At 43.7% G+C, this 13536-nt stretch overlaps 1 protein-coding gene across 1 annotated transcript; it reads left to right on the forward strand.

The window, feature by feature from the left end:
• Window positions 1–4069: 4069 nt before the first annotated feature.
• On the forward strand, window positions 4070–7340 carry LOC133895726 (fasciclin-like arabinogalactan protein 2). Its single transcript, XM_062336221.1, has 2 exons — window positions 4070–4510; window positions 6178–7340. Exons 1-2 carry the CDS (start codon window positions 4169–4171, stop codon window positions 7066–7068), a joined length of 1233 nt encoding a protein of 410 aa, XP_062192205.1. The 5' UTR covers window positions 4070–4168; the 3' UTR covers window positions 7069–7340.
• The last annotated feature ends 6196 nt before the right edge of the window (window positions 7341–13536 follow it).

The following is a 13536-nucleotide window of genomic DNA, read 5'->3' on the forward strand; positions in this document are numbered from 1 at the left end:
ACGCTTCTAGGGAAGTTAGATCCATTGTTGGCCTCTTCCCTCCTTGTCTGGAGACTTGATGAACATTAGCCTAGGTGCCCTCGGCTGGTTCGGTGTGAGACTAGTCACTCCTCTACTGACCAATACTGCTCACAGACCCTCCACCCATGATCTGTAGTCAACTCTGAGTAGCTTGGTAATCACTACAACCAGATTCATATATATAGCAACCAGGTTGGTTGTTGACGGGGCCAACACTAGGCGCGGTAATGGTCGACTTGGCACCGGGATGGGTGTCTTGTCGAGCCTCTCTCCCTGAGGCAGCCTCAAGGACCTCCAGGACCTTTTCGATTATCAAGCGTAGGACATCGACATCAGGAAGACCCTGCAACAGTGCAAACCATGAAACCCTAACCCAGGAGAAGGCTTGGGGCAGGAATTTTGGAATTGCTAAACTTACCCTCCTGAGCCATGCTCTTTCCAATGAAGGAAGATCACATAGCGAAGGGCGCTGGCCGGAGGATCGTTTTTCCTCGGGGCAGCCGACATTAGGTTTCGGACCCATGAGCCAAGGGACTTGTTAGTAAGATTTGGATACAAGGGGAGATGTGAGAGGTCAGACACCTAACGAAAAACACTATGGAAATGACTATGGCATTACCTAAGGAGCTCTCTCGTGTGACATTGTCAGGCTCGGTGTACGAGAATGCCGAATGTGCTCACCTCCACAAGGGGCACAACCAACACTTGATGAAGTCGTGGACGACATCTGACCCCATCAGCCCAGCCTCTTGGAGTCAGCCAATCCGTATGGTGAGGGTTAGCAGCTTCAGAGTTGTCGTGGGGCTACTCCTCTAGTTGTCGATGACATGCGCCGACGTGCTCAACATGCTGAGGTTGTCCAAGGAGTTGTCTACTGCAAGGTAGAACCACTCCTCCCTCCAGCTCAATCATGATGACTTGAGGCCCACCTTGATGTAGGAGTTTGTGGCGCCGTCGTGGAGACGGAACCCGTAGCTTCTGTTGGCCGGCTTGGTCACTGACCGGTATGTGTAGAAGAACCAGAAGAGGTGTAGGCACAGTTTCACCCCGACGAAGTTCTCACACTGATGAGCAAAAATGCTCTACATGAGAATGTAATTGGGGTTGAGATGGAGATAGAAGATATCATATAAGGAGATGACGGTGGTGAAGAACTCCGAGAAGGGCGGCACAAGGCCGACCAAGAAGAAAGAGACGAACATCATGATCTACCCTTGGCGGGGAGCGAGCGTGCTCGCCCTGGACCAATACCCAGATGACATGCGGCGAGTGAGCAGGCCAAAATCGTGTATTTGCTTCAATCTTGCCACACCACACATGGATTTGGGGAAGGCAGGCTCGCTGTCGATGCGCACCATTATACGACAGAGAAAGATGCTTTGGTGGCAAGATCAAAGGTAGAGGTGAGGGGCTCTGGCATGGAAGCTTGGCGGCTAAGGGAGATGATGGAAAGGTTCATGAGGAACCGGTGCACCCCAATTTAAGGGGTCGCTACGGTATCTCAACTGTCGCGGGGTTTGGTCCTTTCGAATTTCGAGAGGCCATGCTTGAGGAATCAAAATTCCCTCGGGTTTGGTGCCATTTCATTTTCCCTCCACATCTCTCTCTCTCTCTCTCTCTCTCTATGTTTAACCTCCAATCGGGGTGCGATTTCCTAAGTTGACCACTAAAGCAGGCCGCATCAACAACCACTCCCTACGTCGAACATGTGCTCACCTAGGGCCCAAGTGGCACGACCAGACCCAACCACAACCACAAAATGCTCAGTGACCACGGATCCCTACGGTGAACCACTCAGTCTGCTACATCCGCGATGGAGCTTGGAGGCTACTATTGGTGTAATAGATAAGGGGTGCCTCACCGGGTGAGCCTCACACTGCCAAATATCAGTCGGCAGTTGATATCCCCAAGACCACGGTTTCACCCCACTACCAGGGCGGGGCTCAGTCGACCAGCCCCCTGGTCGAGGGAGAAGATCGTGCGACTAGTCTCTGCTAGTCGCAGGATAGATACTCACCTAACCAATCAAATCGTATTAAATGTCATCCGCTCAAGTTTTTTTCTTCCCCACGCACCTTCTTTTAGGGAGCATGGTTGTGGATAGGCATAAAGTTGGAGTGATCCTTCTTCTAGCATTTAATACTACAGAATGATCTCGCAGGCGAGCGTGATAGCACTCGGCGGACGTGATAAGGCATGCATGGCAACCAGGGCAGGTTGGGCATGCATGCCCTCCGTAATGATGAACTAGGAGTAGTTGGCTTTGTCAAGAGTAGGTTTGCTATAGAATTGACACGATCCGTTTGTATATACTTCTTTTCCCCTGTTATATAAAGGGGGAGGACCCGGTTTACAAAAAAGGACATTTTGGAACAAGCTCATCCAATCCATAAGAAAATACACATGACGTAGGGTTATTATTCCACGGGAGTCCTGAACCTGGATAAAATCCCTGCATTCTTGTATCCATCCGATCCCACCACAAAGAAACGCCAATTAACATGCATGTCGTTTGGTACACCCTGGATTCATTATCAGGGATCATCCCCCGACACACGGATAATGATCTTTAAGGGGTTAGAGTCCTAATAAGCTTCCAACGTGACAATCCATTAGTGGGCTCAATATAAGTGGAGATGTGGGGTTATGGGCGAGTCAATCACACCACCTAAAACCCTAGCCGCCCCCTCCACTCTCCCTCCCCACAAAACCTAGCCAAGAGCGCGATGCTAGCACACCGACACACGATGTTCCACCCCTAGACATGTAGATATTATGGAGGCGCTATTGTTGTTGTTGCGGTGTTGATTGGCGATGAGAATGTGAAGTTACTGGGACGATCACCTACTTCCAGGCAAGCACGTGATTATAAGTTATTGGGATGATCATCTACTTCCAGGCAAGCACGTGATCGCACAAAGGTGGAGATGCTCGATTCACGATGAGATCGACTATTTCCTGTACATCGATGTGCGCAATGTTGGACTGGGCCATTTTGATTCTTATTCTGCTACTATGCGCGTATTGTGGTAATGACCTATAATTCTATACTTGCATGAGTTCTTGATTAAACATGATAGAAAATTTTAATTTACGCTACCATAGCCTACTTGTTACCCTATGTATTGTACAGAGTCTTACCTATGGATGTTTTATGTTACACTCCGTGTCTGTAAAATCAATGGTCAATCATCCGCTACACAAGATGTCTAGGGACGAGGATCACTAATAAAATTAGGGGGGGTGGGGGGTGGGACGACCTGCAAGTTTTCAATCCAATGTTCGGAAAATGAGGGCTTAGACCCTACATGCCGCCATGCATATTTTCTTTAGGAAGCTAGAAATTGAAACATCCACACGCTAACGATTGACGTTAACAGTAATCTATAAACGCAAACGGTAAGCAACATCCATATTTGAATGCTGCTTGTGGCTTACACAAGGCTTCTCGAACGGCCGCAAGGCACGCCACCCCAATAGTTCGGCCGACCAGCTGACGCCCACCCGCGTTGCGTTGCCAGTGTCACCACCCACACTGTATCCTTTCTTTACTTCCCCAATTTATTCCTTTTCGACCCGAACATTCCTCTAAATTCGTGACCAAGGGTTTATTTGTTTTAGTTGGAGAGTTAAAAATAGCTTGTATATTATAGATAGTAAAAAGTGGATTATAAAATATTAAATTATGAAAAAAATTAAATTATAGATTTAAAAGAGTTGGATTGTAAAAAATTAAATTGTGAAAAACTTTTAAATTATGAATTCTAAAATATTTTAATACGCAATTTATTAAAATGAACTTTTACAATCTATAAAGCTAAGATAAATTAGCTTCTTGTATTCACATAATCTAATAAGTGAATTATAAAAAATTATAAAATACTGTCAATTTGTTTCGGTTTCTACGGTAAACCCCGTCAATGTCACTAACAAAAACCGAAATGGCATTCCCGTAATTATCCTGAAACCCGAAGGGCGCTTATACACAGTTCCCCAGCCAGGATCTCGCTGTACACGGCCAGGCATTACATTACCCCACCGTCCACCTCCCGAGCATCGCTCCATTAGTGCTCACTCCCCTCCACTAGCCTGGAGCTAAGAAAGAGGCAAACTCGCCGCCGCCGAGGACAGTAGCAAGCTAGCTAGAATGGAATTGATGCGGCGGTTGGCCGTGGTGGCTGTGGTGCTGGCCGTGTCGGTGGTGGCGTCGGAGGCGTTCAACATCACCAAGGTCCTGGCGGAGCACCCGGAGTACTCTCAGTTCAACAAGCTGCTGACGCAGACGCGGCTGGCCGGCGACATCAACCGGCGCCGGACCATCACCGTGCTGGCCGTGGCCAACGGCGACATGGGCGACCTCACCAGCGGCCACTACTCGCTGGGGACGCTCCGCCACATCCTCGAGATGCACATCATTGTCGACTACTTCGACGCTAAGAAGCTCAAGCAGCTCTCACACGGCGCCACGGCCGCATCCACCATGTTCCAGGTACCGCGCGCTTGTCCCCTGCATCTGCTCGCTCTCCAGCCTTAGAAGAAGCCAACAGGTTGGCCAGGTTTGATCGGGCCCACCTGTCGGTGAATCCTATCCACCGTGCTTTTCAGTTTGCTAGATCTACCTGAAGCATCATTATACCGTTTGTTTGAAGCTCTAGTTTGTTGCAAGTTAGCTTCAACTGTTTCCATCTGCTCTACAAACGAAATCTTTTTGCATCTTCTTATCCTAGAAAGCTTAATTTGTCCGCATTTCTTATGGGAAATTACTGAATATTTAGTATTCAGATTTTTCTTATGGGATGACTATTTTTGAACCATTATGTGCCCATAAACTGAGAGTTATTTAACAGGTTATTCCACTTTTTTTTAACAATTTTGACGAATTGCTCTCTGCCGTGTGTAAAAGCTGCTTGCTTGCTGAGCCTGTTATGAAGCTGCTGCTTTATTATTGGGAATAACTGCATGACACAAGCACGCCCACTTGGCCAAAAGGTAAAGGGGCAGTGAAATAGTGCTATTGTCCAAAAATAGTCATCTTAGAAAATAATTCTCATAATTCATTTACTATAGGTTTCATCTAAGTATTGACACAAGTTGCTTTTGAAGTAGGGGCCACGCACATGCACATGTTGGCCTATCTTCTCACTATAATTAGTATATTAACTTATGTGATTATGATGCTGTCCACACGTTCGGTTCCTGCAATCTGTTGCTGAAACCATATGTTTTGTTTTTTCCAAAAATATATTGGTGCAACCATAAGCCAGTAGTGACTTTTAAACCCATTATATTTTGCCCTCGACTGCTGGGCCATTTGAAATCCCCAAGCAAGATCTTGGCGTGTTTAGCGTCCACTGGGCTCGGTTGACGTAACGTCAGAGGGCTGACATATGGGTGCAGGTGTGAGAGGCCCACATGTCAGTAACAACTGTCCTCTGATGTCGAACCAGTTCCATTTAGTGTAAACAATTCCTTCCTAACCCTTGTCTAAACCATTGACTAATCACTTTGTTTAGAACTTGGATGCACCCAGTGGATCTACTGTTGCCACTCTGAGGAGTCAACACTCAAATTGTCCATGATAATATGCATCTATTTCTCTTTTAAAGAAGAAATGACTCATATTAGACGGCACAACTCTTAATAAAAATTTTTTGGGAGGAAATGTACAAGTGCGTGCTGTGTAATTTTAGTTCGGTAGGTTCGGAATCCTTGTACTTGGAAATTCAGCATTGAATGGATTTCCATGGATATACTTACACAATTTAGGCTCCTAGTACATTATTATAGATTGCTTATTTGTAAACACGTGCTGTGCGCGGTTACTAGTGAAGGCATGAAGTCGGTGAGCTGAATTGGACCGTGCATTATTTAATGTTTTCTATCCATACAAGTTTATAATGTACAACTAGTAGCGGCAGCAGTAGTAGTGAATTTAGACTGCTCTAGGAATATGTCTTGGGAAAAGGTGAAAAATAAGCTGGGTAATTAAAGCATTAGCACTGTCTAGTCTTCTGTCATATATACCTTATTACCATTTGACTGTGTGACAGATGTTAAATACTCCATATAATGTGAAATTGGCAAGCAGACTAATTACTTTTTCAGTCACTCAAGTGAATTAATATTTTAGTAACTAAAATGCTATTTGATGTGCAGCAATCCGGGGCTGCCACCGACATGAACGGGTACGTCAACATAACGCAACACCGCGGCGGCAAAGTGACGTTTATCGCCGACGGCGCAACCGATAGCGCGACGCCGTCCACCTTCGTCGGGGACATCTACGCAAAACGCTTCGACTATGCGGTGCTCCACGTCAGCAAGGTGCTGTCCTCCCCGGAGGCCGAGGCGCCCGTGGCCCCGCCGGCGCCCGTCAACCTCACCGACCTCCTCTCCAAGAAGTACTGCAAGAGCTTCGCCGGCCTCCTCGCCGCCGATGCCAACGCCTTCAGCAACATCAACGCCACCAAGGACACCGCACTCACGATCTTCTGCCCCGTCGACACCGCCGTGGCCTCCTTCATGCCCAAGTTCAAGAACCTCACGGCCAAGGCCAAGACGGCCATCCTCCTCTACCACACCGTGCCAGACTACTACTCCCTCCAGCTGCTCAAGTCCAACAACGGCAAGGTAATCACGCTCGCCACCACCAGTGCCGCCAAGAAGGATTACACCTACGACGTGCAGAGCGAAGCCGACACCGTCACGCTGGACACCAAGGTCACCACCTCCTCCATCCAGGCCACCGTTAGGGACGACGACCCGCTCGCCGTCTACGCCGTCTCCAAGTTCCTGCAGCCCAAGGAGCTGTTCAAGGTTACCAAGGAACTTGCGCCGGCGCCCGCGCCCGAGGGGCCCAAGAAGAAGACCAAAAAGAAGCCCACGTCCGCGGCCGCCTCGCCCTCGGACGACGACTCCGCGGCAGACTCGCCCGACGACGCCCCAGCTGATGATGCCGCGGACAAGAACGGTGCCGCGCCACCCCTACTCGCCCGATGGGTGACCGCCGCGGCGACAGTGGCGGCCGCATTGGCGTTGGCGGCCTAAGGTGTGCGCTGTATGTTTTGTGCTTTAATTTATTGGAACCCTGTCTTCTTTTCTTTGGTCCAATTCGTGTCCCTTGTTGGTGCAGAAAATAAGAAGGGCTCTGTTTACTTTATTTTTATATTGATTACCGCATTCGATGGGGAAAAAACGAAAGAAGAAAACTTAGAGGTGTGTGTGATGTAGCTCTTTGAATTTTGTTTATTGGGTTGTGCCGTTGTGGTGATCATTTTGTAATGATAGTGGTCAATGGAATTGGGGAGTGTGTTTATATATATGATATAAGGCGTCATCGAGTTTAGAGTTCTACTCTTCCTTTTGCTTCCAATATGTCCATGTTTGAGCTTTTGGAGTCACACGCGACATATCATCTTTGAACCCACATGGAGAAGTTGCAAGGGTGAAAAGTAGACCTTCGCATGTGGTGGCTTTGCTTCTTTAGATTGTAAAGGGAATGATGCCTATGTGATTTAGTCACTTTAGCTGCTACTATGATATCATGTGCTGCTTTACCTGGATTTTGACTTACCATTTTCTTTACTCACTCCAAGAGAACACTGCACTGTCATCCCTCAGGTCGCACGAAGATTCTTTAAAATCTACTACATCAAAACCCTCATGCTAGTTTCCTTCAAATGACAAGCAAACGGAGTTATATCCAGCACATTATTAAGTGAAATATTTCATGTATAACCTTTTTGTACAACTATATTACAATTGGAAGTTTTCGACCTTTTGATTTATAAGTGAGCTACCACTTAATACTTTTAAAGCATGTTTGGTTGGAGTAAGCTTTTTCTAAAAGCTGCTTCTGGCTAATAGCTCTGAGAAGCTGCTTCTAGCTAATGGTTTTGGAGAAGTTGATAGGTCATTTGTTTATCCTGTCTGGCTGATGGTTTTTGAGATGAATAAAATGTACATTGCCTGTAATACCGCTAGCTGTATGGAGTGATATATTTATTTTTTTAAACTATTTTAGTGAATGTTATTAATATTTACTGACTGTATTATTGATTGATTTAATTGTTTTGAAAATGTAAATAATTAAGCAACAATATATCTTAATTTTTGGAACCATATGTGTACCAAAATAGAATGCGATGATTCCATTGATTAGAGAATTACAAAAGGATGAAAAGGAATATTACATGTTGCCTATTCTCTCATTGATATCAAAGCATTAGCAATACTATCATGAAAAGTATTCATATTGCTCTCTTCATGTCCAGTGAACTAGGTTGAGACGATGATGCTTCATGATCATTGGGCATGTAGTCTTCATCTTCATCACATCTCTCAAACATATTATCTCTCAAAGTATTATCTCGAATAAAGTTTTGAAGAGATATGCACGCCATAATAATCTTTGATTGCTTGCTTTTTGGATAACTTGGCAACGTTAATAATATTCTTCACTTCATTGTGAAGTGATGAATGCAAATGGTTGAACACTTATTTTTTACCCCTTGGACCTGGCCCTGTGGAAGTTAAGGTAAATGATATTTCTCCCCTTTGTATGGAGATAGAAAACCCTTCCAATTAGGATAGTCTGAATCCACAAGATAATACTTTCCTACACATAAAACATGAAGCGTTAAAAATAGAGAGATTGTTAGAAATACTTTGGTTAACATGAAACATATTGAACGAATTAGTATCTTTTGGAGGGAATGAAAACTTATCCACATATTTGTTAAAGGCGTCATTAAACTCCCTTGTGTCATACACCGAACCTGGCTATCCAGCCACAACAAAAGTGAATCTCATGTCGAAGACACAAATAGCCAAAACATTATGTGTAGTATATCTATATCGTTCAACATGTGCAAATGCTTCTGATGAAGGCATGATAACAGGAATATGAGTACCACCTATAGCTCCTATGCAACCATTAAAGTGAGGTGAAAAATGAAAATCTTCAAGTCTTGGATGTACTTGTCTGAACTCTGGGTCTCTTGGTTGAATAATGCCCACAGCAAGATGATTAACACAATCCAAGACATGTGTGAATTTTCTACTGATAGTCTATGTGGACCTCTCAAACCGATTTTCAACTTGACTAAAAGATTGTGGACCACCAAGAGTTCATAAAAACATTCCTAAGAATTCAATAGAATTTGTAGCACTAGTTTATTGTAAACCATAGTTTGCCACCGTGTCATACAAACTATCAAAAACTAGTCTTGTAATCCTAAACATTTTGTAGCAATAGTTGGGATTATTCAAAGTTCTAATGACCCAATCATAACCTGATACATCCGATTCTCTATAGGGTGATTTGTTCCAGAAATTTTCACGATAGTACGTACCAAAAAGTGCTGATTCATGTAGCATTGCTGTCATCTGTCTCTGGCGGCTCAATGCAATATCCAAGTTTGTAGCATATAAATCATCACTACTATCATCACCACTTCCATTTCAATTATCACTTGAACTCATCTACAAGAAAACAAAATGGAAGGTTCATACAATAAAGGTAACAACAAAACAGAAGGTTCGTATAATATTACTAAAAGTTTATACTACAAAGATAATAATAAAACATAAGGTTCATACAATATAATTGAAGGTTCATACCACCAAACCATAACAAACTCAAATTATGTTCTAGCATAATGGTTCTAAGCAACAATTATTGGTGAAATAAAAGTTATACTCCTAAAGCAACAAATATTTGGTAGTTAGGATAGCATTACTTCTTGTGTTCTTCGTAGTTTCTCTTGAGTCAATTGAGCCTCCCTTTATTGGTCTTAAAAGTCAAAAAACTTGCACGATTTTTAGCTTTAACAAAAAGCTTTGTAGCCATGAAATTCTTATCACTTCCTTCAACAGCTCCAGACTGTTCAGGTAAATCCATCACTTCCTTTATGGAGTCAACAATAAAGTCACCTTGCAAGGCCTTTGAGGTTATAGGATTAGAGCTGATAATATCCTCCACCATGCATGACATGACTCTAACCATAGGATTCTTCCCTTTCTTGTTCGGGCTAGAAGATTTTCCCTTCCTCTTTAATCCCTTAACAACATGCTCCTTGCTTTTAGTGGCTTCCTCCAAGTTGTGTTCCTCCTCACCATCCAAATTAATATGGTTGGTTCCAACTTGTCCACCCGAAGTGCATGTAGAGAGTCCTAAAACTTTGCTCCTATCAAACATGATCTCAAGCTTCATCAGATTATTAGGTGGATCATAACGAATAGCCTTCTTCTCTTTATTATTCTACAAAACATAGGAACAAATTATTTCAATATCACATATAATTGAAATAGACACGCACAAATGAATTGCACATACACCATTGAAGTACATGTGTGTTATCTTCCCAAAACTTATCAGATGCTATTACAGTTCCCAATTTAGCATTCCACCCAAGTCTAGCATTTTGTAGAAGGGACAACCAAAAGTTGTACAATGATTTCAGGTTGTATCAACGGTTTTTGAATTGCTTTTGATTGTAAAGCCTCCCCGTCTGAGCTATAAACTTCTCAGCCAAGTTTTGGTGCCCTTTGGCAGATAACCCTCCAAGAGGTTTATTACCAGCTTCGATCTCCTCAACACAAATTTTGCAAAAGATTGTTGTGACCTGGGGATCCCAATTGGCTACGTATTTTGCCTTCTCAGCCATTGAATCTTGGTACAAGAAATTAATTTTTTAAAGAATGCAGTTTGTACAAAAAGAGATCATCCATGAAATATAGCAACAGAAAGACATAATTTGGTAGTATTATGGAGCAACTACTGATGTCATTTCATAATATTACACTAAAGGAAAGATAAAACCATATACTGAAGTGAGTTATTTAAAGATAGGTCTTATGAAGCTTGCTAAATATTCAAAAGATCACACTAAGAACAAAATTATTGTAACTGGGATTTCATATAAGGTTCCTACAATCAGATGTAGTGCAGTTTGGATCATGTTTGTTTGCAACCTCGGAGGGACCATGAAACCAAACAAGAGAAAAGGGCAAAACCAAAATATATTGAACAAGTCATGTGGAAGCCCAAAAGCATGAATACGCTTGTATAGCACATCTTCAAATTAACAAGGATAGCGTTCACCGAAGCTGATGGGAGGATTGCTCAATTCAGATGGCATGTAATACAAACTACAAATAAGGTTAAGTTTATAACATCAGGTGCTGATCTAATGTCTTTACCTCAAAAAGATCACCATTAATGCAACTACTGATATCTATTCATAATGAAAAGCTTATGCAAATTTGAATTGCTTTCATGTTGCAGTTTTTGGAGCACAGCACACACCACCACCAATGAAAAGATTTTGCAGAGCAATGGTTTGTATCAAAAGCACACTACACACAGCACCACTACATTAGCAATACTATCCATAGGATTTTTCCTTGCAATGGTTTGTATCAAAAGGAGGACAGCTAAATTGTTAGTTCAGATACTGAAGCACAGGTAACAATAAGTATGAATCTTTTTCCTTCAAATCTAGGACCATAATTCGGCCAAAGCAGTTCATTGGTGGAACACAACTAGTACAGAAGGTAGCACACTACATTAGCAATACTATCCATAGGATTTTTCCTTACAATGGTTTGTATCAAAAGGAGGACAGCTAAATTGTTAGTTCAGATACTGAAGCACAGGAAACAACAAGTATGAATCTTTTTCCTTCAAATCTAGGACCATAATTCGGCCAAAGCAGTTCATTGGTGGAACACAACTAGTACAGAAGGTAGCCCTATAATCTAGCAGTTCATTCGGCCAAATCAATGCAAAAACAGTGAGGAATAATGTTGCACCTCGAGAAGGAGAAGAGACAGGCTGCGACGGGATTGATGGGCGGCTGGATCAACTAGCGGCGTCAATGGGTGGTCCTAGTGGTGGAATCGACGAGAGGCGTCAATGGGTGGCCCTGGTGGCAGGAATGATGGGTGGCGTCAATGGGTGGGTGGCCCTGGCGGTAGGATCGACGGGCGGCGAAGATGGGCAGCCCTAGCAGCAGGAGCGACAAGTCGGCAGTGGGAGTCGTTGACGGGCGGCCGTGGCGACGGGGGCGACGGGCCTCCTCTGGTGAAACCCTAATCACCAGAGGAGGTTTCGCCCACCAATAGCTTGGTCACGAGGTCAGATGGGAGGGAGGGAGGGAGGGGGGACAGCAACATGTATATATGATGGCAATTGCGGGTAAATACCTCTCAACTCGGTGTCCACTCTCATTTCTAGCACCTGCAAAAGCCAAAGAAGCCCACCGAAACATGCTTCTCGCTTCTGGCTTTTGGCAGTTCAATGGAGCTTCTCGCTTTTGATAAGTTGCTTCCAAAAGCAGCCCATTTCATTGGGCTTCCGGCTTCTAGGGCTGAGAAGTCGAACAAAAGTATAACCAAACAGGGCTTAGTCGTTTGATTTGCTAATTGTAAAAGAGTTATACAAATGAATTGTACTTATAACAGCACTCACCATCATTAAATTCACTGTTTTCGATTTACTGGTTATAAATGAGTTGTACCTACGGCAACACTCACTGTCGTTAAATTGCACTGTTTAGTATACCGAATGGATGACAGATTTGGCAATGAGCGATGGTACACGTAAGGCTCATGGGAAAGTCACGTAATTAACGTCGTTAGTGCTAACCAGCCGGACGTTGTTGAGGTCCTTTCTTCACGTCCATGGAGAGCCGTTTCTAATCAGTTCGTGAACTATTTTTAGTACGTATACCATTTCTCTTTGGCAATTGAAGGACTCAACAACATGACTTCGAAGTCTAGGCGCTTAGTGGCAATCGCGTGCAACTGACCTTGAAGTAGTCCTAGGAACCTTATTGCTATAAGATATATATTAAAAAAGTAAATTCTATAACGGTATCCACTATCAACAGCTATAGAAAAAGGATTGGATTTTGCTACAATGCCATCCATGGGTAGCAGCGAGTTTACAATGAGAATATTTGGCATAATTCTTGCGTGGCAATCGCGTGCCATGAGAGAACTACGGCTGATAGAAAGAAGAAAGAATTCCCGTTCCAAAATTATAAAGGGCCCTACCTCGTGATGAAAGTGAAGTGCCGTGAGGGAACTTGCTAACCAGGTGCTTTTTTACGGACAGGATGCTGGAGAGCCTATACGCGAGCTCGTTTTTCACTAAAATTAAGGGAGAACATAAAGGATGTCCATTACTGTTTTTCAGCCTGACCGCGACGCTCTAAACAAAAGAGATCGTTCTACCTCAGGCATCTTGTCATGAGACAAGGCTAACATTTGCCTTCATGTAAGCACGGGACCGAATAATATTCTTTGAAATTTGGTTCGACCATTTGTTTTCACTAAAGAGACGATAACCGAGACGGCTAATGATCAAACGCATGTGCTCTCTGATTACCTATTTCGCTTGCAGGCCCGGAGCAGCTATCAAGCCACCTACTTGTCTAAATCTATTTCGCTTGCGCATGGACTCGGGAAGGACACCATTGAACATGGCATGACTTATCATACGGCCTTTTA

This window comes from Phragmites australis, chromosome 16 (assembly GCF_958298935.1).
Source record: "Phragmites australis chromosome 16, lpPhrAust1.1, whole genome shotgun sequence".
NCBI lineage: Eukaryota > Viridiplantae > Streptophyta > Magnoliopsida > Poales > Poaceae > Phragmites > Phragmites australis.